General features: G+C 45.2%; 2 protein-coding genes across 5 annotated transcripts in view; one reads left to right on the top strand and one right to left on the bottom strand.

Annotated features, from left to right (window-relative positions):
* The window catches only part of LOC126260896 (uncharacterized), a 38,841-nt gene extending 38,026 nt beyond the window's left edge, over nt 1-815 (top strand). Inside the window, exon 3 of the mRNA XM_049958348.1 lies at nt 63-815. Coding sequence (XP_049814305.1) covers nt 63-295 — 233 coding nt within the window. The 3' untranslated portion in view covers nt 296-815. The remainder of the gene's footprint in view (nt 1-62) is intronic.
* LOC126260895 (mucosa-associated lymphoid tissue lymphoma translocation protein 1 homolog) overlaps nt 283-27,372 on the bottom strand; it is a 143,689-nt gene continuing 116,599 nt past the window's right edge. For 2 of the 4 annotated variants that reach the window (XM_049958346.1, XM_049958345.1), the window contains one exon: nt 283-704. In XM_049958346.1, the coding sequence (XP_049814303.1) occupies nt 390-704 (315 nt within the window). In that variant the 3' untranslated portion in view covers nt 283-389. The remainder of the gene's footprint in view (nt 705-27,372) is intronic. The other 2 variants (XM_049958347.1, XR_007546658.1) reach the window with 2 other exon arrangements.

Raw genomic sequence — 27,372 nt, 5'->3', positions numbered from 1 at the left:
GTTAACTTGCAGGACTACCCACTAGTGATATCTTGCTAGGCAAAGTCTTTTGTTTGTTACAGAAAACCAAAAGAGATTTGTGGAAATAACAATGGTGTATCATGTTCTCCGTGGCCTTCAAGAATTGAAAGAACAAGGCATAGTACCTCCAATGAACATGGGACTGTTACCTGAATACAGAGATAAAATGTTTATTTGCAATTACCGTTTTATTAGAGAGTTTACTAAAGGTGTAGAGTGTCAGTGGGTTATAAATGTATTGAATCATTTTAAACTAGCAGATTATACTTTGTAAAGAAAATTGTATTTGATAAGTATAAATGACAGAAATAATTTTGAGAACTTTTTTATGAAACATATATACACACAAATATTTTTTCTTTTTCACCTTAAAGCCTGTACAGTTGCTCCAGTTCAGCTTCATGTGGATCATACCAAAGCCCAGCTGGAACAATTAAAGGAGTGCCCAAGTCTAACACTGAAGAGTTGAGTAATTTTCTTGTAGTACGATCGTAGAATGTTATACCAAATGAGATAGGCCCCTGTAACAGGAAAAGGGAAAGACTGAAAATACTCATGAGGACTTTTGTATACAAATGGCGATGTACTTGAAGACAATAATGTACCTTCACTTTCTGAAGTCCTGCAATTGTAAGTACGTAGGATCCATTTTCTTCTTTCACGAATCGCTGAACTCCCTCAAACTGCACATAAAACAGCAGTAATGGTTCTGGTTTTAAATATGTTTTGTATGTGTCACTTAACAATCATTTCCTAAAATCTGTTTTGAATAAATAAACTTTTTATTAAAAGTTCAGGACTGTGTTATTCTTATCTGAACCTTTTACCTTGTCTGACACTGGAAAATATAACACGATTTCTCTTTATTTATGAAAGACCTTAGCAGTATGCAGAGGTGAATAAAATATTAAATGTTTTATGCAATGTCGTGGTGAAGAATTTCATTGTTTTCAAACTACTGCGCCTCCCAAAATATTTGGTATAGTAGTAACATTTATATTATTGAAAAGTCAAGACTTTCTACTTTAAAGTTGTGTGTAATTATGTGCTCTTGAATAAAAATTTACTCCTATAAAGCAAATATGGTATGAAAAATTCTGGCAGAATTTAAATAATTTAGCAGTATAGGTAGCAACTCATCAAATAGTAGAAGAAATGAGTTGTTAACAGGCACACAAACAAGACTGAAAACTTTGGTACCACTCAGCCTCTGCTGGCCCCCTCTCCTCCAGCTACATTCGGCTGCAAAAAATCGCAAAAGCTAACCAAGTTTTCGGTCTTGTCCCTGAGGCTGTTGAGTGACCCAGTGTCTCTGCTATTTGGTGAGTTGTTCCTTTAATCATAAAATATGTACTTTCATAAATTAATTTATTTATAACACTGTGTTTGTTTGGAAAGAAAGTGATGAAAAGTACATGCACAGAATTTTCCAAAAACCATCTATCTTGCCACACAAAAATATGGCTTGTTGTATGTACAATAATCTTATTTTGAGACTGTCAGGGAGCAGTTTTCTGCTTTGTATGATAAATTTTGAAATAGTGTAATCTGTACAGTGCTATCTTGAATTCACTACTCAGTTTTGTGCCTATCAGAGAACACACTGCACACTGTTTTTCTTTCCTAACTACTTGTCTCAATTATTTTCTTAAGAAAATGCTTTCCTGTTCATAATGTGGAGAATCTTCATGTGCCATGTAGTACTTAAAGATCTGTATTCTCAGCAAGATTTCTTCAGATGATTACCATAAGTCATGCAAGGGTTCTCTTTCCTTCACCACTTCAGGCTGATGCTCAGCTGCCAGTCACACAATTCAAACCCCAACTTACGATATTGTCTACAACAAAGGGTGATTTTCACTTGTTACTGTCTCCTCTAAAGGTAAAGGTGATCATCTCAGCAGTATGCCTAGTCATTATTGTATGGATATTCCTTTTGTCTCTCCAACACATTGCCAAGCCATTTCCTTTATGCCTAAAATTTTGTTAACCTAGTTGATATTAAGGATTTTTTATTGTGAAAGGTCATCCCAGTTGGATTTTCTTGCGGTTTTGGTTATATGAGTAGTCTTGGCAGCTTCTGAAGCAAGACTGAGATTGGTTTAAAATATACCTGTAAACATAGTATAACTCTTCCCCAGAAATAACTGCGAGCAATGTCTTCAACAAACCAAGAATTCCAAACCTAACCTTTGTCTGACTGTAATAATGTATACAGTTTATTTGGTTCTTCATGGCATAAATTTTCTTAAACATGATCAACGAGTTAGATGTCATATATGTATGTTGAAAATTAACACACACATTTCACAAGAATGGTCTAATTTTGTTTAAACAATGGAAAATCAAGGATGGAATGTAACTGTTATAACGTCAAGTTTAATAAATATATTTCAGAACGACACAACACATATAAGGAGACGTAGGGGTCGAATCTGCTGGGGGCCCCCTGCACCAATCTGCCCGTTGCAGCAAGTCCAGTTGATATGACAGGAGACATGGGCGATGTGTCGGAGGAGGAGGCGAGTAGATTTGCTCTGACAGAGGATGGTCATCCGGTTCCTGCATGGGCACGTCTCCTGGTGGCGTCCATTCTTGTGCTGGCATCGCGATGACGGTGAGAGGGCTGCGTTGTGAGTACTGAGAGATACCAAGATCCTGAGCGTCAGGTAGGGCCAAAAGTGGTGTAGCGGCATTTGGAACAGGCGTTGCTGGCACACGAGGCCGAAGCTGGTCCGAATGACGCACTGCAACACCCGTGTCCATCTGGATTTCATACAGGCGTCTGCCACGGTGTCTTAAGATGCGGCCCAGGCTCCATTTTGACCGCCTGCCATATCCCCATACCCAGACGAGGTCGTCGGTAGTGAACCGGCCAAGGGAAGGCACCTGCGGCTGTGAGGTGGGAGGCCGCAGAAGATGAAGTAGCGTGCGGGGCTGTCGGCCATGTAAGAGCTCAGCCGGGCTGTGGTCGCCCATGGGGGTGAGGTGAAACGGTAAGATGCCAGAAACTGGAGAATCGCATCGTCAGCAGCAGAAGAAGTCAGAAGTTTCCGCATCTGAGCCTTAAATGTGCGGACCAGTCGTTCAGCCTCACCGTTGAATTGTGGATGGAACGGCGGGGCCATGACATGCGTAACGCCGTGACGAGCACAAAAATCCGCAAATTCGGAAGAGGCAAATTGCGGACCATTATCAGTAACAAGAGTAGAGGGGAGGCCTTCCAAAGAAAAAATGCAGCGAGAGCACTGGTGGTTGCCGCGGTGGTAGGCGACATGCAACGGACAATGAAAGGAAAGTTAGAGTAGGCGTCAATTACGAGGAGCCAGTAAGTACCTAAAAAGGGTCCCGCAAAGTCAGCATGAATGCGCTCCCAGGGCTTCTCAGGCGAAGGCCACGGTGACAAAGATGACTTCGGGGCAGCGGCCTGTGACGCACAAGGGCCGCAGGCCGTGACCATGTGTGCTATTTCAGAGTCGATGCCAGGCCAGTACACATGACGGCGCGCCAGAGATTTTGTGCGAGACACACCCCAGTGCCCTTGGTGAAGGAGGCGCAAGACCGAAGCACGCAAAGACGCAGGTACCACGACACGCGGCGAAGCATTGTCAGTGGAGAGGAGGATAACACCATCCCTAGCCATGAGGCGGTAGCGCAAAGCGTAGTAGTTCCGCAACGGATCAGAAGTCTTAGCGGACGGGCGATCTGGCCAACCCTTCTGAATACAGTGTAAAACCCGGGAGAGGGTAGGGTCAGAACTCGTAGCAGCCGCCAGCCTGTCCCCAGTGATAGGGAACCCGTCCACAACCCGCTGCTTGGCAACATCCAGGTGGAAACACAAAAGTTCGTCCCTATCGAATGCCTGATCAGGACCCATGGGAAAGCGAGACAGAGCATCAGCATTTGCATATTGAGCTGCTGGCCAGAAATGAATCTCATAATTGGAATGAGACAAGTAAAGAGCACAACGCTGGAGGTGGTGTGCAGCCTTGTCGGGAAGTGACGTTGATGGAGGCAACAAGTGGTTTGTGATCCGTAACAAGATGAAATTTAGAGCCATAGAGAAAAACACCAAACTTATGAAGAGCATAAATAATGGCCAAAGCTTCTTTTTCAATTTGAGAATATTTTTGTTGGGCATCCGTGAGCGTTTTGGAGGCATAAGCAATGGGTTGTTCCGAACTGTCAGAAAAACGGTGCGCAAGGACTGCACTGACCCCATATTGAGAGGCGTCTGTGGCAAGAACAAGATGTTGGCCAGGTCGATAAGTAGCCAGGCACGGGGCCTGTTTCAGCATAGTCTCCAATTTCTGGAAAGCCGCATCGCATAACGTGAACCAGTGAAAAGGCACATTTTTACGCAACAGGCGATGCAACGGCTGAGCCACCGAAGCCGCAGACAGTAAAAACTTGCGATAGTATGCTATTTTTCCCCAAGAAGGCCTGCAGTTCCTTAACAGATGTAGGGCGAGGAAGGGCATTGATCACAGCGACAGTTTGCTGAAGTGTTGAAACCCCAAGTACGTGACCCCCCTGCGGGTCCGGGGTAAGAATAGGCCCGAGATATTCCTGCCTGCCGTAAGAGGCAACTAAAAGGAGTTTCAACCGTTTCGGCCTTCCATGTGATGGTCCCCCTTGGGGTTTGACCTCCATTTTTCAAAATTCTACAGAAGTACGAGCCTTTTGGGGAAGGATGCCTTACATGGTGTATCACTGGTCCTCAGTGCACTAAGACCTTGGCACTCAGCATTGTAACGGCGTTGTAACCACACCCACTATTCCTCAAATTGGGCCTAAACGCCTGATGGGTTGCACGAGTTACGCCCATAGTGCGTCCCCATCTGTCCCCATCTGCACCTACGATCATGATGGACTTTCCATGGCACCCGAAATCCAGCACGGTAGCCAGCCCGTTGTGGTGGGGTTGTCATGTACCCTCTAGGTTGTAGCCCCCTGACAACACAGGGATCGTACTGCCGATACCTGAGCTGCACCCTCCCCACGTCGGCCAAGGAGTAGATGCCCGTCTCCTTGGGGCATCAGGACTCCTGCCAGGTGGCCCTTGCTGAGGCTGGGTGGCACCCGTGGGGAGAGCCCCTGGTCGGAGTGGGTGGTATCGGGGCGGACGTTTCGCAGATGAAACGTCAACATGTATCAGGTCGCTCTGCGGCCGAGTCTTATAAAAAGAAAGGTACTGTCTCTGGTTCTGGTTCTCCTGCCCTTTCCCCCTTGGCCACTCCCTGGGAGGAAGGACAGGCCCGCCGGCTTGGGGCGAAGTACTTCCCCTGCCATTTAGTCTGTTCTCGGACCGATGGGGGGACGTTCGCCACCTCCAAGCCCATGTTCTTTGTTCAGCACATCGAGGACATCTTCGGGGAAATCGAGGCTCTCAGTAAAATGTGTTCGGGGTCCGTTCTTATAAAGACCACCTCGGCCACACAGTCGGCGGCGCTCCAGGCGTGCGACCATTGTCCCGCATCTGGCACTGAATAGGACGCAGGGGGTTATTTTTCATCGGGACCTCCTACTGCAATCTGACGAGGAGCTCAGGGTCAACCTGGAGCGCTGAGGCGTGCATTTCGTCCGGCGAGTCCAGTGCGGCCCCAAAGACCGTCGCATCGACACCGGGGCCTTTATCCTCGCCTTCGAGGGGGACGTTCTCCCGGAGAAGGTAAAGGTGATGTGCTACCGGTGCGACGTGCGACCTTACGTCCCGCCTCCTATGCGCTGCTTTCGGTGTTTGCGCTTTGGGCACATGTCGTCACGGTGTGAGGCTGAGCCCCTTTGTGGCGATTGTGGACGTCCTCTTCGTGAGGAACATACATGCACCCCACCACCTCGGTGCGTTAATTGTCCTGGCATCCACTCGCCTAGATTTTTAGACTGCCCCGCGTATCAGAAGGAGAAGAAGATTCAAGAACTCAAAACTTTGGATCGTCTCTCTTATTCTGAGGCCAGGAAGAAGTATGACCGCCTCCATCCCGTGACGTTGACAACTTCGTTTGCCTCAGTCGTGTCCACTCCTTCCACAGTATCCTCACCCCTATCCTGTCCCCCCTCCACCTCCTCCCCCCATCCGGGGTCTATGCCTCTGCCTCCCAAATCCTCCTCCCCCGCGACCTCTGCCCCAGGGGCCACCCCCCCCACTGCCGCCTGAGAAGCGATCCTCTTCTCAGGCGTCCATCGGGGAAACGTTCCGGACCCCAGCTTCCGAGGTCCGGCGTTCCAAAACGGACCCCGCGCGTGAGGACCTTCTTCGGGTCCAGCCCACCATCCCCGTGCCTCATCGGACTTCCCAGAAGGCCTCCAAGAAGAAGTCCTTATCCGCCTCTCCACCCCGGCGCGTTTCGTCTGACGCTCCATCCGTGAGTCGCTGCTCCCGGCCGTCCTCAGTTTCGCCGGGACGCTCTGCTGCCAGGCGCTCAGCTGGCCTCTCGTCGGCAAATGATGCTGCCCCTCCTACGCAACCCGGGACAGCGGCCGCAGCTGGCGATGACTCGATGGAAAAGGATCCGCCTCCCGCCGGTTGTAGCATTGTTCCCTCGAAACCTGGCCCTCCGCGGCCGTCGAGGTGACCAGCTCTTCCCCTGTCTCGTTCCCCCTTTTTTCTGACTAGCGATGGCCTTGTTACATTGGAACATAAGAGGTATTCGATCTAATCAGGAGGAATTACAACTGCTCCTCCGCCTGCACTGTCCACTCGTCCTTGGTCTCCAGGAAACCAAGTTGCGCCCAACTGACCATATTGCCTTTACCCACTATACCTCGGAGCGGTATGACCTCACCCCTGTGGACGGTATTCCACCTCATGGTAGGGTCATGTTGCTCGTTTGGGACGATGTCTATTACCATCCCATCCCATTGACCACCCCACTCCAAGCAATAGTTGTCTGTATTACTCTTTCTGCCTTTACTTTTTCCGTTTGTACCGTCTACATCGTCATCCGCAGTTAGTCGGGCTGACATGATGCACCTGATTGTTCAGCTTCCTCCGCCGTTTTTATTGTTTGGCGACTTCAATGCCCATCATCCCCTTTGGGGCTCTCCTGCATCCTGTCAAAGAGGCTCCCTCTTGGCGGATGTCTTCAACCATCTCAATCTTCTCTGCCTCAATACTGGCACCCCGACTTTCCTGTCGGACTCTACTCATACCTACTCCCACTTGGACCTTTCGATCTGTTCTACCACTCTTGCCCGTCGGTTCGAGTGGTATGTCCTTTCTGACACCTATTCGAGCGACCACTTCCCCTGTGTCGTTCGTCTCCTGCACCACACTCCATCCCCACGTCCTTCGAGCTGGAACATACCGAAAGCTGACTGGGGACTTTACTCCTCCCTAGCGACCTTTCCGGACCACGATTTTCTCAGTTGTGACAGTCAGGTCGAATACCTCACGGCTGTTACCATCAATGCTGCCGAACATTCCATTCCTCATACTACCTCTTCTTCACGTCGCGTTTCCGTCCCCTAGTGGAATGAGGCTTGTAGAGATGCTATCCGTGCTCAACGACGTGCTTTACGCACCTTTCGCCGCCATCCTACGTTGGCGAATTGTATTGGATACAAACGACTCCGAGCGCAATGCCGTAGAGTCATCAAAGACAGCAAAAAAGCTTGTTGGGCCTCTTTCACCAGCTCCTTTAACAGTTTTACTCCCTCTTCTGTCGTTTGGGGTGGCCTGCGCTGGCTGTCGGGCATTAAGGCCCACTCCTTGGTACCTGGCCTGACTTCAGGTAATGAGGTCCTTGTTGATCCTGTGGCTGTCTCCAACGCCTTCGGCCGCTTTTTCGCGGAGGTTTCAAGCTCCGCCCATTACCACCCTGCCTTCCTTCCCAGGAAAGAGGCAGAAGAGGCTCGGCGACCTTCCTTCCACTTGCTGAATCTGGAAACTTATAATGCCCCCTTTACTATGCGGGAACTCGAACGTGCGCTTGCACTGTCCCGGTCCTCTGCTCCGGGGCCAGATGCCATTCACGTTCAGATGCTGGCACACCTTTCTCCGGCGGGCAAAAGCTTCCTTCTTTGTACCTACAATCGCATCTGGACCGAAGGTCAGGTCCCCATGGGTTGGCGTGACACCGTCGTCGTTCCTATGCCCAAACCTGGGAAGGATAGACACCTTCCTTCTAGTTACCGCCCCATTTCTCTTACAAGCTGTGTCTGTAAGGTGATGGAGCGCATGGTTAACAATCGGTTAGTCTGGAGTCTTGAATCTCGACGGCTACTTACCAATGTTCAATGCGGCTTTCGTCGCCGCCGCTCCGCTGTTGACCACCTTGTGACCTTGTCGACATTCATCATGAACAACTTTTTGCGAAAGCGCCAAACGGTAGCCGTGTTCTTTGATGTGGAGAAGGCTTATGATACCTGTTGGAAGAGGAGGTATCCTCCGCACTATGCACAGGTGGGGTCTACGCGGTCGCCTGCCCCTTTTTATTGATTCCTTTTTAACAGATCGAAAGTTTAGGGTACGTGTGGGTTCTGTATTGTCAGAAGTCTTCATCCAGGAGAACGGAGTGCCTCAGGGCTCCGTCTTGAGCGTAGCCCTTTTTGCCATCGCGATCAATCCAATTATGGATTGCATTCCCCCTAATGTCTCAGGCTCTCTCTTTGTCGATGACTTCGCGATCTACTGCAGTGCCCAGAGAACATGCCTCCTGGAGCGCTGCCTTCAGCGTTGTCTAGACAGCCTATACTCATGGAGCGTGGCAAATGGCTTCCGGTTCTCTGAAGAGAAGACGGTTTGTATCAACTTTTGGCGATATAAAGCGTTCCTTCCGCCATCCTTACATCTCGGTCCCGTTGTTCTCCCATTCGTGGAAACAACTAAGTTTCCAGGGCTCACAATGGACAGGAAACTTTGTTGGTCTCCGCACATCTCTTATTTGGCGGCCCGTTGTACACGTTCCCTTAATGTCCTCAGAGTTCTTAGTGGTTCATCTTGGGGAGCGGATCGCACTGTCCTGCTTCGCTTGCAATGGTCCATAGTCCGATCGAAGCTGGATTATGGGAGCTTCGTCTACTCGTCTGCTTGGCCATCCCTCTTACGCCGTCTCAACTCATCCACCATCGGGCGTTACGTCTTGCAACCGGAGCCTTCTACACTAGTCCCGTTGAGAGTCTTTATGCTGAAGCTGCCAAATTACCATTGACCTACCGGCACGACATACTGCTGTGTCGGTATGCCTGCCGGCTGTTGTCAATGCCCGACCACCCCTCTTATCAGTCCTTCTTCGCCGATTCTCTCGACCGTCAGTACGGGTTGTATGTGTCTGCCCTGTTGCCCCCTGGAGTCCGCTTCCGTCGCCTGCTTCAACAATTGGATTTTGCCCTCCCTACCACCTTCAGAGAGGGTGAGAGCCCGACACCACCTTGGCTCCAGGCTCCGGTTCATATTTATCTCGACCTCTGCTCGCTCCGGAAGGAGGGTACTCCGGCTGCAGTGTATTGCTCACGGTTTGTCGAACTTCGTGCGCAACTTGCCAGTTACACCTTTATTTACACCGATGGCTCCAAAACTGACGATGGTGTCGGCTGTGCCTTTGTCGTCGGGGCCGTCACTTTTAAATACCGGCTCCTCGACCAATGTTCCAGCTTTACGGCCGAGCTTTTTGCTCTCCATCAGGCCGTTCAGTACGCCCGCCGCCACCGCCATTCATCGTATGTACTCTGCTCTGATTCACTCAGTGCTCTTCAGAGCCTTGGAGCTCCCTATCCGGTCCATCCCTTGGTGCAACGGATCCAGCAGTCCCTCCATTCTTTCGCTGATGATGGTTCTCCTGTCAGCTTTCTGTGGGTTCCCGGACATGTAGGAGTGCCTGGGAATGAGGCTGCTGATGCTGCAGCCAAGGCTGCAGTCCTCCTGCCTCGGCCAGCCTCCCATTGTGTCCCGTCATCTGACGTTAGTGGGGTTGTTTGTAAGAGGCTTGTGTCGTTGTGGTGGGATACTTGGTCATCCCTTCAAGGAAACAAGCTCTGGGCAGTAAAACCATTCGCAACTGCTTGGACAACCTCCTCCCGACCATCTCGGGGAGAAGAGGTCCTTCTGACCAGGTTGTGGATTGGGCATTGCCGGTGACCCAGCCCCGCAGTGCCCTTGTGGTCAAGCATTAACAGTGCGCCATGTTTTATTGTCGTGTCCCCGCTTTAGTCAATCTCGTGTTGTCCTGTCCCTGCCATCTACTTTACTGGATATTTTAGCTGATGTCACTCGAGCAGCTGCTCGTGTTCTTCGTTTTATAACTTTGACTGGCTTGTCCAAAGACATCTAACTCTTTTACTTATTTTATCTGCATCTTTGTAAGGACTTTCTGGTGTCCTCCCCCCCCCCCCCCCCCCCCTTGAGTTTTACTAGATTCTATGTGCTCTAACAATTGTGACTGGGCGCTAATGACCTCAGTAGTTGAGCGCCCTTAAACCCCACCAAAAACAGTACGTAATAGATGCCTGAAAAAATTGTGATTTCTGAAGATTACACTTAAGACCGGCAGTCTGTAAGACATGAAAAAGTGTGCGGAGATTTTGAAGATGTTCTTCAGTGGTGGAGCCAGTGACTATAATGTCGTCCATGTAATTGATACACCCAGGACAGTGAGCAATAATTGTTCCAAGAATCGCTGAAAGAGAGCAGGGGCGCTAGCAACCCCGAATGGCAAGCGTTGGTATTGATAGAGGCCGAAAGGCGTGTTAAGGACCAGAAACTGCCGGGAAGCAGTGTCGAGAGGAAGTTGATGATAAGCTTCTGACAGGTCAATTTTACAAAAATACTGGCCTCGAGCAAGTTTAGTGAACAGTTCTTCAGGACGGGGCATAGGGTAAGTGTCGATGAGGCATTGAGCATTTACAGTGGCTCTGAAATCGCCACAGAGACGAATATCACCATTTGGCTTAGCGACGACAACGACAGGAGAGGACCACTCACTGGAAGTGACAGGAAGCAAGACCCCTGAAGTAGTGAGACAATCCAACTCCCGTTTTACCCGATCACGAAGGGCCACAGGAATGGGCCGAGCCCGAAAAAACTTAGTCCGAGCAGTGGGTTTGAGCATGATAAGAGCTTCAAAGTCCTTTGCACGGCCTAACCCAGGAGAAAAAAGGGACGAAAATGTCGTCGACAAGGAATCCAGTTGAGCATAAGGAATAGCATCAGAGACAATATTGACAGAGTCATCTATGAAGAACCCAAAAACGCGAAAGGCATCAAAACCAAAAAGATTTTCTGCGTTGCTCTGGTCGACCACAAATATGGGAACAGTGCGAACGACGGATTTGTAAGATACCTCAGCATTAAACTGTCCCAAGAGAGAAATCTTCTGTTTATTGTACGTCCATAATTGCCGAGTGACAGGTGACAGGAGTGGAGAACCCAACTGAAGATACGTCTGAGAATTAATTATAGTGGCAGCAGAACCGGTATCCACTTGCATGTGAACATCTCGGCCAAGGATTTGGACAGTGAGGAATAACTTTCCTGAAAGGGAAGAAGTGCAATTGACAGACAACACAGAATCAGAATCAGCGTCACGTTCATGAACATCATGTATGCGGTCGGATTTGCAAACGGAAGACACATGACCTTTCTTTTTACAATTGTGACACACAGCCCAACATTGGGGACATGAAGGAAGTTGCCAGGGGTTTTGCTGCAGTTTCTTAGCGGGTTGTTTACGGCTAGGCTGAGGCTGCACGTGGGAGCGCATTGCGGCCACGTCGGCCGGCGGGGACGCGCCGCACGCGTCGTCAACCGCGCACAGAGGTTGTATTTCCCAGACATCACCCCACGCCTCTATTTGCACCCCAGCGGTGTGAGAAATTTTGAAAGACGGCGCAATGGAGAGAACTTCATCTAGAGTCGGATTCGCCAACTGAAGGGCATGTTGCTGAACTTCTTTGTTGGGCGCTGACCGGATAATAGCATCCCTTACCATGGAATCTGCAAAGGATTCTTTGTGAACGTCAGTAACAAATTGACACTTTCGACTGAGGCCGTGAAGTTCAGCAGCCCAAGCGCGATAGGATTGATGTGGCTATTTTTGACAACGATAAAAGGCAACACGAGAGGCTACCACATGTGTTTGCTTTTGAAAATAGACAAACAGAAGTGAGCACATTTCAGCAAAGGACAAAGATGCAGGATCCTTCAAAGGAGCCAATTGCGACAACAACCGATACATTTGAGGTGAAATCCATGGTTGTTCGTCTGTGACATGAAATGCCAAGAAGTGCTGTCGAAGACGTTTTTCATAATCAGACCAGTCTTCCGCCGTCTCGTCGTAAGGAGGATAAGGAGGTACAGCCAATGACGAGAAACGCCCCGCATTTGACGCCGCGACGAAATCGCGAATTGCCACTGTTAGAAGCGTTTGCTGTTCAAGGAGATTTTGCAATAGTTGCTTGACAGTAGCCATGGAACCCTGTGGGTCAACGGTGAAAAGGAAAAATCCACTACCTCGTCGCCAATTGTTATAACGTCAAGTTTAACAAATATATTTCAGAACGACACAACACATATAAGATATGTGTACACGTTAGCATTCGAATGAGCACTGAGTCCCAGTCTAGCGGCTGCTGCTCGGCTGGCAGACAGCGCCGCACGTAGAGGACATGCGTAATTTCGCGGCGGCGCTTTGAATGATCGGCAAGTCACAACAGATGCTGAGTAGCAAATAGGCACAACTAAAGGACTGTCACAAAATAAGCTTTCAGACCACACACACACACACACACACAAAGGCAATTCACCACACACATGACCACAGTCTCTAGCAGCTGAAGCCAGGCTACAACCACCACCACCAGCAGCAGCAGCAGCAGCAGCAGTGCATCATGGAAGAGGCAACTGGGTGGGAGTAAGGAGGAAGCTGGGGCAGGCAGGGAAAGGGATGGCAGGATAGGGTATGGAGATGGCGAAGTGTTGGGATAGGGTAGCTAGGTGCAGTCGGGAGACTAGACAGAGGGGATAGTGAAAAAGAAGAGAAGTAAAAAGTCTGGATGTGTTGGTGGAATAGAGGGCTGTGTAGTGCAGGAACGGGAACAAGGTAGGGGCTGGATGGGTGAGGACAATGACTAATGAAAGTTGAGGACAGGAGGGTTACGGGAACATAGGATATATTGCAGAGAGAGTTCCCACCTATGCAATTCAGAAAAGCTAGTGTTGGTGGGAAGGGTGCATATGACACAGACTGTGAAGCAGACATTTCAATGAAGGACGTCATGGTTGGCAGGGTGGTGCAGTTATTTCTTGGCCACAGTTTGTTGGTGACCATTCATGTGGACAGACAGCTTAGTGGTTGTAATTCCCACATAGAATGCAGCACAGTGTTTGCAGCTTAGCTTGTACTTCACGTGACTGGTTTCACACATAGCCTTGCCTTTGATGGGATAAGTGATGGCTGTGACCGGACTGGAGAAGGTGGTGGTGGGTGGATGTATGAGAGAGGTCTTGCATCTAGGTCTATTACAGTGATACGAGCCATGAGGTAAGGGGTTGGGAACACGGGTTGAGTAGGGATGGACGAGGATATTGTGTAGGTTCAGTGGACGGTGGAATACCACTGTGGGAGGGGTGGGAAGGATACTGGGCAGGACACTTCTCATTTCAGGGCACGACGAGAGGTAGTCGAAACCCTAGCGGAGAATGTCATTCAGTTGCTCCAGTCCTAGATAGCACTGAGTTACAAGGGGATGCCCCTCTGTGGCCAGAATGGTGAGACTTTCGGAGGTGGTGGGTGATTGGAAAGATAAGGCACAGGAGATTTGTTTTTGTACAAGGTTGTCAGGGCAATTATGGCCTGTAAAGGCCTCAGTGAGACCCTCTGTATATTTTGGGAAGGGCTGCTTGTCAATGTAGATGCGACAGCCGTGGGTGGCTACGCTGTATGGAAGGGACTTCTCGGTGTGAAACACGTGGCAGTTGTCGAAGTGAAGGTATTGCTGGTAGGTCTGATATGGACGGAGGTACTGATGTAGCCATCTTTGAGGTGGTGGTCAACCATCTAGGAAGGTGGCTTGTTGCGCGGAGTAGGACCAGGTGAAATGAATGGGGGAAAAGATGTTGAGGTTCTGGAGGAATGTGGATAGGATGTCTTCACTCGTGACCCGGACTGCAAGGATGTCACCAATGAATGTGAACCAGGTGAGAGGGTGGGGACTCTGGGTGTTTAGGATGGATTCCTCTAGATGGTCCATGAATAGGTTGGCATTGGATGCCCATAGCCACACCCCAGATTTGTTTGTAGGTAATGTCTTCGAAGGAGAAGTAATTGTGGGTGAGGATATAGGTGGTCATGGTGACTAGGAAGGAGGTTGTTGGTTTGGAATCCGTCAGGCCTTGTATTTTCACGTGTTATTTCCTGCACCTCTCCGGTCGCACACGATCTTGTATCTCATCCTACCAACCCCTACCCACACCTTCATTCTATCCCAGTTCATACCTAATAATTTCACCTCATCCACTCACATCTGCAGTCCCCTTCTTCACACCTATCCACCCTCAGACAGGCAACTCACAGTAAAACGTTTTTTTACTTACAGTTTTTCTTCAATCTCACTGAGACTTCCCACCAGTTTCAGTGGGTTTTGCCTTTCACTACCATCGTACTCTCTCAAATTTCATCTTGTTTCCCCTTATTTCATCTGTTTCATCCTTTCTGTGATTTTCTTCCACTATTTGGGTGTATTTTTGCGATTTTTTTTGGACGTAATTCTATGTTATTTATGTATTTTTTTCACTTTTTTCACCACCATGGATCCTTGCTCCTTCCATTTGTGTCAATACAGCAAAGTTTCCTTATTCCTAGCCAGAACGGAGTCCCATATACTGTTCCTGCATTGTTGCTTTGCTCATGGAACCTCCCCTAATGACCTTACCATCACGTTACCCATCTCTGGCTGCCACCCTTCCTTCCAGAATGACTTCCATCTGTTCAGATTCCGCCAATCCTTAGCCCTCAGTAACATAGTCCTACAAAACCACATCAATAAAACCCAAACCTCCTTGCAATACCTTCTTTCCATCCGTAAAATTCTCCTGCTATGCAATGGCAAATTCCTGGAACCCACAACAAACATTGAAACATTTGCCCACCAGGAACTAGAGCAACATGCACAATGCTACCTCAAAAAACTCTCCACTCTGCTCACTTCCCACTCATGCCTTCGAGTACCACTGTCCACACCTCCCCCATGCCCCCTCATAGCTGATAAACTCTGTCTCTCAGACCTACTACATTTACCCCACACTCCAAAACTCGTTCCCACCACAACACAGAACCTAAACAGACCTGAAACACAGTCATCAACCCTTCCTCCAAAAGCCTTAGCCCTGGCAAAAATATCAGTCCTTTCCAAAGGCCTCATCTTTTGCCCCACTCCCTAATTCAATCAGGCAGGACTTGTTAAGACCATCTTTCCTTCTCCCGATCCCTACAGTGGAAACATTTTTTCGCCAACAACACTACCTATGACCAATGTTGAACCCCGCCTGCCTTACTTCACTCCTCCATCCATCGATGATCCACCCCCACTGCCCCCAAATCATCCCTCTTAACTTTACAGAATTTCTTAACCTTGAACCTTCCCTCAACATGCAAAGTAACCTTACACCCACAGAAAGAACTGCAGTCCACCATCTAAAAACTGATCCTGACCTTATAATCCTACCTGCGGAAAAAGGCTCCACCACCGTAGTTTTGAACCGCAGGGATTACCTGGCAGAACGACTCCGCCAGCTGTCATATACATCCACCCATAAACCTTGAACAGTGACCCCATTCTAGAAGTCTAGCATGATCTGCAGTCTCTCGCCCAGAGTTCATCTCCCTCCTCATCCCTACCACCCCCCACACTCCTATCTTCTGCATGCTTCCTAAAGTCCATAAACCAAACCAAGCAGGACACCCGATCATGGCTGGTTACTGTGTCCCCATTGAGAGAATCTCTGCTCTTATAGACCAACACCTTCAGCCTATTACCCACAACCTACCTCCTCTAAAAAGATACCAAACATTTCGTCCATAGACTCACCACAGTTCCTGTTCCCCATGGTGCCTTGCTCATCACTATTAATGCCACTTCCCTTCGCACTAACATCCCTAATACCCATGGCCTTACTGCTATTGAACATTACCTTTCCCAATGTCCGATGGATTCCAAACCAACACCCTCCTTCCTAGTCACCACGACCAACTATACCCTTACCCACAATTACTTCTCCTTTGAAGGCATTACATACAAATAAATCTGGGACACGGCTATGGGCGTCCTATGCCAACCTAATCATGGGCCATCTAGAGGAATCCTCCTTAAATACCCAGGATCCTAAACCTCTGACCTATTTCAGATTCACTGATGACATCTTCGCAATCTGGATCGAGGGTGAAGATACTCTATCCACATTCTCCCAGAACCTCAACACCTTCTCCCCCATTCACTTCACCAGCCAACAAGCCACCTTCCTAGATGTTGACCTCCACCTCCAAGATGGCTTCTTCAGTACCTCTGTCCATATCAGACCTACTAACCACCAGCATTACTGCCACCTGTGGCCACCGCAGGTGCAGTGATGAGCAGTTCCTCTCGAAATGTGTTGTGGGTCTCATTGAGGCCTTTACAGACTGTAATTGTCCTTCCAACCTTGTACAAAAGTAAATCTCCTGTGTCTTATCTTTTCAGTCACCCACCACCTCCCAAAGTCTTTCCATCCGGCCACAGACAAGCATTACCCTCATAATTGGAGCAACTGAATTACATTCTCCACCAGGTTTCGACTACCTCTCATCGTGCCCTGAAATGAGAAAAGTCCTGCCCACCCCTCCCACAGTGGTATTCTGCCGTCCACTGAATCTACACAATATACTTATCCATCCTCTACACAACTGCTGCTCCCAACAATCTTAACTCATGGCTCATACCCCTGTAATAGACCTAGATGCACAACCTGTCCCACAAATCCTCCTACCACCACCGACTCCAGTCTGGCCACAAACATCACCTATCCCATCAATGGCAGGGCTATGAAACCACTGTGCTGCATTCTATGTGGACATGACAACCATCAAGCTGTCTGTCCACATGAACTGTGGCCAAGAAACAACTGGACCACCCTGTTGCTGAACACGCTGCCCAACACACTATTCTTCATTTAAATGACTGCTTCACAGCCTGTGTCGTGTGTATCCTTCCCACCAACATTAGCTTTTCTGAACTGCACAGGTGGGAACTCTCCCTGCAATATATCCCATGTTTCCATAACTCCCCTGGCCTCAACCTTCCTTAGTCAGTGTCCTCGCCTATCTAGCCCCTACCTTGTTCCCATTCCAGCATTACACATCTCTCTATTCCACCAACACACCCAGTGTTTTTACTTCCCTTCTTTTCTGCTACCCTCTCTAGTCCACCCTCAGTGTAACCTTCAGACTCCTTACTCCCCCCAGTTGCCACTCCCATTATGCACTGCTGCTGCTGCTGGTAGTCTGTGGTCATGTGCATGTGATTTGCCTGTGTGTGTGTGTGTGTGTGTGTGTGTGTGTGTGTGTGTGTGTGGCGAGTAGCAACTATTGTTCTCATAATATTGTGTCATTTTGTTTAATGGGACATAGCTAATTTACTCTCTAGTTGTTTTCTAGTGAATTGTCATTTGAAGGAGAGGCTGAAACCTGTCACGTCTCATAATGTTTGAACAGAAACTGTGTGATACGACACAATGCTGGGCCCAGTGTCCTCGAATATATCTTGCACTGACATACACATGAACCATAACTGACAGAACTCCCTCATTTCAGCAATATCTCAGTTATAACAGGTGCTCCTTCCCCTATGAACCATGGACCTTGCCGTTGGTGGGGAGGCTTGCGTGCCTCAGCGATAGAGATGGCCGTACCGTAGGTGCAACCACAACGGAGGGGTATCTGTTGAGAGGCCAGACAAACATGTGGTTTCTGAAGAGGGGCAGCAGCCTTTTCAGTAGTTGCAGGGGCAACAGTCTGGATGATTGACTGATCTGGCCTTGTAACATTAACCAAAACGGCCTTGCTGTGCTGGTACTGCGAACGGCTGAAAGCAAGGGGAAACTACAGCCGTAATTTTTCCCGAGGAAATGCAGCTTTACTGTATGATTAAATGATGATGGCGTCCTCTTGGGTAAAATATTCCGGAGGTAAAATAGTCCCCCATTCGGATCTCCGGGTGGGGACTACTCAAGAGGACGTCGTTATCAGGAGAAAGAAAACTGGCATTCTACGGATCGGAGTGTGGAATGTCAGATCCCTTAATCGAGCAGGTAGGTTAGAAAATTTAAAAAGGGAAATGGATAGGTTAAAGTTAGATATAGTGGGAATTAGTGAAGTTCGGTGGCAGGAGGAAGAAGACTTTTGGTCAGGTGATTACAGGGTTATAAATACAAAATCAAATAGGGGTAATGCAGGAGTAGGTTTAATAATGAATAAAAAAATAGGAGGGCGGGTTAGCTACTACAAACAGCATAGCATTATTGTGGCCAAGATAGACACAAAGCCGATGCCTACTACAGTAGTACAAGTTTATATGCCAACTAGCTCTGCAGATTATGAAGAAATTGATGAAATGTATGACGAGATAAAAGAAATTATTCAGGTAGTGAAGGGAGACGAAAATTTAATAGTCATGGGTGACTGGAATTCGTCAGTAGGAAAAGGGAGAGAAGGAAACATAGTAGGTGAATATGGATTGGGGGGAAGAAATGAAAGAGGAAGCCGCCTTGTAGAATTTTGCACAGAGCATAACTTAATCATAGCTAACACTTGGTTCAAGAATCAGAAAAGAAGGTTGTATACCTGGAAGAATCCTGGAGATACTAAAAGGTATCAGATAGATTATATATTGGTAAGACAGAGATTTAGGAACCAGGTTTTAAATTTTAAGACATTTCCAGGGGCAGATGTGGATTCTGACCACAATCTATTGGTTACGAACTGCAGATTGAGACTGAAGAAACTGCAAAAAGGTGGGAATTTAAGGAGATGGGACCTGGATAAACTGAAAGAACCAGAGGTTGTAGAGAGTTTCAGGGAGAGCATAAGGGAACAATTGACAGGAATGGGGGAAAGAAATACAGTAGAAGAAGAATGGGTAGCTCTGAGGGATGAAGTAGTGAAGGCAGCAGAGGATCAAGTAGGTAAAAAGACGAGGGCTAATAGAAATCCTTGGGTAACAGAAGAAATATTGAATTTAATTGATGAAAGGAGAAAATATAAAAATGCAGTAAATGAAGCAGGCAAAAAGGAATACAAACGTCTCAAAAATGAGATCGACAGGAAGTGCAAAATGGCTATGTAAGGATGTAGAGGCTTGTCTCACTAGGGGTAAGATAGATACTGCCTACAGGAAAATTAAGGAGACCTTTGGAGAGAAGAGAACCACTTGTATGAATATCAAGAGCTCAGATGGCAACCCAGTTCTAAGCAAAGAAGGGAAGTCAGAAAGGTGGAAGGAGTATATAGAGGGTTTATTCAAGGGCGATGTACTTGAGGACAATATTATGGAAATGGAAGAGGATGTAGATGAAGATGAAATGGGAGATAAGATACTGCGTGAAGAGTTTGACAGAGCACTGAAAGACCTGAGTCGAAACAAGGCCCCGGGAGTAGACAACATTCCATTAGAGCTACTGATGGCCTTGGGAGAGCCAGTCATGACAAAACTCTACCATCGGGTGAGCAAGATGTATGAGACAGGCGAAATACCCACAGAATTCAAGAAGAAAATAATAATTCCAATCCCAAAGAAAGCAGGTGTTGACAGATGTGAAAATTACTGAACTATCAGTTTAATAAGCCACAGCTGCAAAATACTAACGCGAATTCTTTACAGACGAATGGAAAAACTGGTAGAAGCGGACCTCGGGGAAGATCAGTTTGGATTCCGTATAAATGTTGGAACACGTGAGGCAGTACTAACCTTACGACTTATCTTAGAAGAAAGATTAAGACAAGGCAAACCTACGTTTCTAGCATTTGTAGACTTAGAGAAAGCTTTTGACAACGTTAACTGGAATACTCTCTTTCAAATTCTGAAGGTGACAGGGGTAAAATACAGGGAGCGAAAGGCTATTTACAATTTGTACAGAAACCAGATGGCAGTTATAAGAGTCGAGGGGCATGAAAGGAAAGCAGTGGTTGGGAAAGGAGTGAGACAGGGTTGTAGCCTCTCCCCGATGTTATTCAATCTTTATATTGAGCAAGCAGTAAAGGAAACGAAAGAAAAATTCGGAGTAGGTATTAAAATCCATGGAGAAGAAATAAAAACTTTGAGGTTCGCCGATGACATTGTAATTCTATCAGAGACAGCAAAGGACTTGGAAGAGCAGTTGAACGGAATGGATAGTGTTTTGAAAGGAGGACATAAGATGAACATTAACAAAAGCAAAATGAGGATAATGGAATGTAGTCTAATTAAGTCGGGTGATGCTGAGGGAATTAAATTAGGAAATGAGACACTTAAAGTAGTAAAAGAGTTTTGCTATTTGGGGAGCAAAATAACTGATGATGGTCGAAGTAGAGGGGATATAAAATGTAGACTGGCAAGGAAAGCGTTTCTGAAGAAGAGAATTTTGTTAACAATGAATATAGATTTAAGTGTCAGGAAGTCATTTCTGAAAGTATTTGTATGGAGTGTAGTCATGTATGGAAGTGAAACATGGACGATAAATAGTTTGGACAAGAAGAGAATAGAAGCTTTCGAAATGTGGTGCTACAGAAGAATGCTGAAGATTAGATGGGTAGGTCACATAACTAATGAGCAGATATTGAATAGGATTGGGGAGAAGAGAAGTTTGTGGCACAACTTGACTAGAAGAAGGGATCGGTTGGTAGGACATGTTCTGAAGCATCAAGGGATCACAAATTTAGCATTGGAGGGCAGAGTGGAGGGAAAAAAATCGTAGAGGGAGACCAAGAGATCAATACACTAAGCAGATTCAGAAGGATGTAGGTTGCAGTAGGTACTGGGAGATGAAGAAGCTTGCACAGGATAGAGTAGCATGGAGAGCTGCATCAAACCAGTCTCAGGACTGAAGACCACAACAACAACAACAGGTGCTCCCCACCCCCCCCCTCCCCACCCACGCATTATTTGTACCATGTGAATCATCCTACTCTAAGGTTATGATGCAGCAATCTTAATGATGAATCTGTGTGTATAAATGGAGAGGGAGAGGACCCTCATTTCCTTGTTAATAATACACTTTCTCCCAGATGAAAATAAATTTTTTTCGGTAGGTGACACTATACTTTTCCTCAGAACTGTAAAACTTATCAATCCTTTTCAATGGTTATGGTTTTGACACCAGTGTAGAATTTCCCAACACTTCAGAAAACAAAACTCTGGGCAAAAACACATTTTGTAAAGACGTCTGATGTGCAGCAATGTGTACACTGCATATTTTCGTATTACGAAAGTATAAATTCCAATTCCACCAAACACTGCATATTACTTTCCGAAGCACTGAAATCAAGATTGCGATGCACTTTTCTAAGCCAGTCATAGCACATGTCACGTCATCTTGCCAGCCGATAGGACATTGTTAAGTAGCACGAACACACATAGTAAAAGGTAATGATTTAAATTAACATACAGAGTGTTGCTACAAGAAAAGAAAAGCTTACACGTATAATGGTCATCCTCAAAGAGTTGATTTTTAAATGAGAGTAAAATGCTCTGTGATTTAAGAAATTCTTCGTACATTCCAACACACAGTTCATCTTGCGTAAAAGGATATTTACTTTCAAAATAAACGCTTTTCAAACAACTATTCGCAATATTTTCCTGCGACCTGTTGGAAATAGGTTCGTTTCAGCAGTTACCAGAGAGTGCCAGATAACAGGCATCGCCACACTCACGCAGCTACGGTGACGCTGGAAGCCCATAGGCTCGTATGTGTAAAACATTAAAAGATCTTGCATTACGTCATAAAAGAAACAAGACCTTAGAGGATGCTCCAAAAGCTTCGGAATTTTGTGAACCATATAAAAATGCATAATTTGGCTTGAAGTGCACATTCGTATGTCCAGATTCGGATGTAAATTTTCTTGGAGTATCAGTACTGTATTACCTTATGTTTGATTCTTTATAATGGCATAATGCCATATTTGTTACAAGATGAAAACATGCACTTGAAATGCAGTGAACAGTTGAAATTAGCCAATAGTGTGGAGTTAAAACACTTCGTTTCAAATAAATTGACTGTCTCAGCAGAAAAGATTAATAAAAGCCAAATTTCTTTAGCAAGGCGATTAATGGTTGACTGTCAGAAAGGTGGAAATGAAATAAAATCAAATCTGAAACTAATAACATATTTTAGCCTTCCATAATTATGTGAGTGTGTTTCAATTCACTTGATAGCGCCATCAGTTTTGTTTTTCATCTGACATGAGAGGAAATAGCAAAAATCACTAAACATAAACACAGGTCACGTGGAGACTACTACGACGACTACTACTACGACGGGCATCAGTCTCGGATCTACAATATTTCCGATCCAGGGCAATACTAGGTAGTGGCACTCCTCCTCCCTCGAGCGTTTGAGGTAGGATGAAAAAAAAAAAAAAAAAAAAAAAAAAAAAAAAAAAAAATGTTCATTTTATATTGCACATCTTTCTGAAGAGTCTGATACATAAAACTTGTGTTTGAGGAAATGTAAGACATGTTACTTCGTCTTAAGTATGCCAAAGTGCCATGCCTCTTCACACAGCATTCTTCAATCACACGTCGCTGTATTTCGATCTGATGAATTCAAATGTGCAATATTTTGTAATGGGTGTCATCAAACTATATTCAGAACAGTAGAAATTAAAATATCCTGTGGTGCCTGTCCTGCTCCCAGTTGGCTGGTTTGACATTCTACCCCCTTTAAAATAGTACTCAAGACTGGTGTGGTTTCTCGATCTGATTATGTTTATTTTGTTACTGTCTGCTATATAAAACAAAATAGGCCTGCCTAATATTGCAGCAATTGTAACACACACCAAATAAACAGGACTGTTTTGGCACAAATGGTTATTTTTATAACATGACAGGATATAATTCACAAAGTACCACTATCAAATGCCTATTACACCCACTACACGCAAAAAGTTTTATATTAGGAAATAAATTCACATTTCATTCATACTCTCTAGCTTCTGAAGCGCGAGATCAAAAAGTAGTACGAGAAGATATTATGAAATTGTTGTTACCTGTTAGTCATTTATTTCCACTCTGGTAGTCTGACTCTATGGATTTTGCTAGTAATTATAACAATGCTGATTATTTGCAAACCAAGTCAACCACATAAGCAGCGACTGGCATTCACCAGCTTTATTCCACTCAGTTCATATAGCCCTGTCCCCTTTTGTCTGCAGGAAAATTTATTTCTATATGTGACGGGAATTCCCCTGGCAGAGACATCGTGTACACTACGCACACATTCAAAAATCAACTTATGATTCATTCAGAGTCAACTTAGAATTTATTGAAAAATGTTCAAAAACTAATAGGGATGTTTTTCAAAATCATTCGAATAATTGATAGACCAACTTGCGCTGGATGCTAGTTGCTTTGTGAAACAAGGTCTTTTTCCACAAGAAGATGAATTACACCCCCCCCCCCCCAACTCCCCGAAATTGCTGAGGGGCAGATACCCCAGATTGCCCCCCACCCCCTAGATCCGGGCCTGTTGTGCATGCGTGAATCTAGAGGCAGCTTAGTCGCACCAGTAAAGATTTTCCGGGTAGCACCTGGCTGCTTGCTGCTTCTGCTTATACAGCTAAATGCAACACTTCTGTAGCCAGAAGTGGGAGAAGGTACTACTCTTATGCGACTGAATAGTGCATGCACATGAGTTCGTTCGCAACTGATCAAACAAATCTAATGTAAGCAGTTGTGACGTCACGCTCATCAGAGGCAATTTGGTATGAAACATTGCATAGTCTTCCTAAAGACTTTGACACATTTTGCTGTTGGCAGATGCTTGTATGCGCACTGTGTCTTGTTGTCGTATATGGCACATTTCCTTTACAACTTATGTTTTATTTTCGTTTTTTCTCTCTCGTTCATGTTTTATTGCTGCAGTATTATTCTGTTGTAATATCCTTTGTTGGAGTATTGATTCTTACCAGTTACAAAAATTTAACTGAAAACTAAAACAATGGAAAAATTCCCGGGTTTTTCCGTTGGTCGTATACACCCTGTGTATTTTTAGCAAGAAAGATAGTCCAGGTTGCAAATGACCACAGCATCTTTATTTACACGTTTTGCCTTCTCAAGGCATCTTCAGTATTCTTAAATGGGAAAAAATAAATAGAAATAGATTAGGGGTAAGGGCCTACCTAGCATCAGAAGATGGTGACAGAAAGAAGGGGACTTATATTTTGGAACTATGGGTAATGCATTAGTCACAAATAGTCACGCTTTTGGTATGTACCTAGAATGCCAAAGTAAGAGATTTTTAAAAATGTTACCCAAAACTGGCAACGAAAAGCTAAATATGTGAATATGTAACAACATATGCGCACGATACGTAAGACTGACAGGCAGCAAGCTGTTGACACAGCAGGCAGAAGCTTCGCTAGCTGGCATTTACCTGTTCGGAAGTACAATAAATGAGAATTCGGCAAAACATATAGTGGTAAGAAAAGGCAATGAAAATGAAAAATGCATTTAAAACAGGTTGTTGTTGTGGTCTTAAGTCCGAAGACTGAATTGATGCAGCACTTCATGCTATTCGGTCATGAGGAAGCCTCATCATCTCCAAGTAACTATTACAAGCTACATCCTTCAGAATTTGTGTACTGAATTCATATCTTGTTCTCCTGCTAAAATTTATACACCCCACATTTCTCCTTAGTACTAAATTGGTGATTCCTTGATGCCTCGGAATGTGTCCTACCAACCAATCCCCTCTTCTAGTCAGTGTTGTGCCACAAATGTCTTTGCTTGCCAATTCTATTCACTACCTCCTCATTAGCTATGTGATCCATCCCATCTAATCTTCAGCATTCTTCTGTAATAACACACTTCAAAAGCTCCTATTCACTTTTCTTGCCAAAACTGTGTATCGTCCATATTTCACTGCCATACACGGCTAAAGTCCATACAAATACTTCTGTAAAAGACTTCCTAACACTTAAATCTATACTCAATGTTAACAAATTTCTCTTCTTCAGAAAACAGGTTACAGAGGTAAAATAGATATAAAAGTAGGCCTAGTTAAAACAGGAATAAAATATCTAACACATGGCACCATCTGCTCTCATCAAGAGTAAAGACGAAATGTACATTAGAATTGTATAGACATTACAACTCCTATAGAAAACGGACATAAATTATGTACATTTTTATAAGTCAGATGTAAAATTTAAGAAACAGAAATGAGTTAATGTCTTGAAAAGGGGAGTTACGGTGGTACTCAGCTATACTCTGAAGAACTGCCATCACTGGATCATAAAAGGTCTGATTCTCAGTAATTAGTTAATCATTAAGACCTACATCTGTAGCTACATGAGTGTTTCACAATCTCCAGTTCCTCAAGCAAAGTCAATTTTTTGCTCTTGCATGAATGATGCAAAATTTGGAGCAATTCTAATGCAGGCTCTAGGAGTCTAAATTTTAAATGCTCAATGAGTGAGGAATTATTTTTAAATGTACCGTTTTCAGTGAGCATATGATCTTGGAATCTCAGTCTGTGCAATGTAAGACATGCAGTATTGACTGCATTTAAGTTTATACACACCATAATAAGAGAATTTGTTCTTACATGGCTTCTAATTTCATATAAAATGATACTGGATCTTGTCATGAGTGGTGTGAGCTACTTTAATGTTATAACCCTTCATTTTGTCTGGACCCACTACTTAAGAGTGGCCAATTTAAGAAGTGAAGTTAATTCTCTTCTCTTGTTGGCACTAAACTGACTGTTAGAAGACAGGTTTTCTTGGACAATATTAGATGACACAATAACACTGATCATATTGTCAATAAGAATGTTAGTGTACAAATTCTTACTTCAAGAGAAGCTATACAACAGGTAGCTGTAAAGGCCTTTCCTTGCAGTTTTTTAATTATTTCTTTGTTATTTGAAATAGAAAAGTTTGTGCTGTATACAAATGCTTTGCATATTGTTTACAGCAAGAACTTCGCAGTGGGTTCACCCTGACCGCCTATGCCATTCGCAGTTGGGGCAGGTTGAGAGAGAGAGAGTGTGCGTGCGTGCGCATTAGACATTTTATTCCTTCTTCTGCTTTTATATCAATTTTACTTCTATCGCCTATTTTAAATCTTTTTTTCATTTTCATTGCCTTTAATTATCACTATATGTTTTACCTTATTCTCATTTATAGTGCTTCCAAACATGTAAATGCCACCTCCTGGAGCTTCTGTCCACCATGTCGGTAGCTTTCTGCCTGTCAATCATATGTAGTGTGCATATACATTGTTGTGTGTTCACAATTGCTACAGTTTGTGTTGCAATTTGTATGTTTCAAGATTACAAGTGTGGTTCTATCTTAGCATTGCCATTCCTTTGCCAAAGGTCAGAATTGTCATCATTTGTATGGCTCCACTACAAATTTAGCTTCTCATTATCAAAATTTTAAAAAAAAATTTACTTTCACATTCTAGGTGCGTACCAAATTTTTTCTATTTATGACTAATACATTACCCACAGTTCCCAAACACAAGTTCCCCTCTTCCTGGCTTTTTAAACGGCATTTAAATTTTTTTTTTAGCACCATCTCATGCTAGATGGGACCATGCCCCTAATTATTTCTTTTATTTTTTCCCATGTAAAAATTCTGAAGGGGCCTCAAAAAGGTAAAATGCGTTAATAAACCTTCTGCTGTCAGTTGTAACCTAGACTGTTTTTCTTACTGAAAACATTGTTGCCCATTTTTTCTCAGTCAGCTCTCTCAATACTCTTTCAACCACAGAAAATTGGTACATACAGCCACCTACCTCCAATGCAGTTTGTGTATGATCATTTGAACTAGTTTCTTTATTGCCACTTCAAATGCAAGTATACCGTACTGGACATTGATTGCACCAAGCTCATTTAAACTGTTGAACACATTCCCTCCCTTGCCATTCGCTTTGTCTGTGGTTGATGGCTCAAATGGCTCTAAGCACTGTGGGACTTGTATTGTATATATATTGCAATAAGTACTCGATGTAAGTATCAGGAATAAATAGAAATTATTAGATTTAGAAAATAAAATGAGGGCTTGATAAAATACATGCCAGTACTTCTGGCCAGACTGTTATGACAGACTTTGGAATTCCTAAGTCAGCTTTTTACAACTTTTATTGTAATTTTTCTTAAAGTTTGAATTTTGCGACAAAACAAGC

The sequence above is a fragment of the Schistocerca nitens genome, chromosome 5, assembly GCF_023898315.1.
Source record: "Schistocerca nitens isolate TAMUIC-IGC-003100 chromosome 5, iqSchNite1.1, whole genome shotgun sequence".
Lineage (NCBI taxonomy): Eukaryota > Metazoa > Arthropoda > Insecta > Orthoptera > Acrididae > Schistocerca > Schistocerca nitens.
The sequence above is the reverse complement of the archived record's forward strand: the minus strand, read 5'-3'. Positions and strand labels throughout refer to the sequence as shown.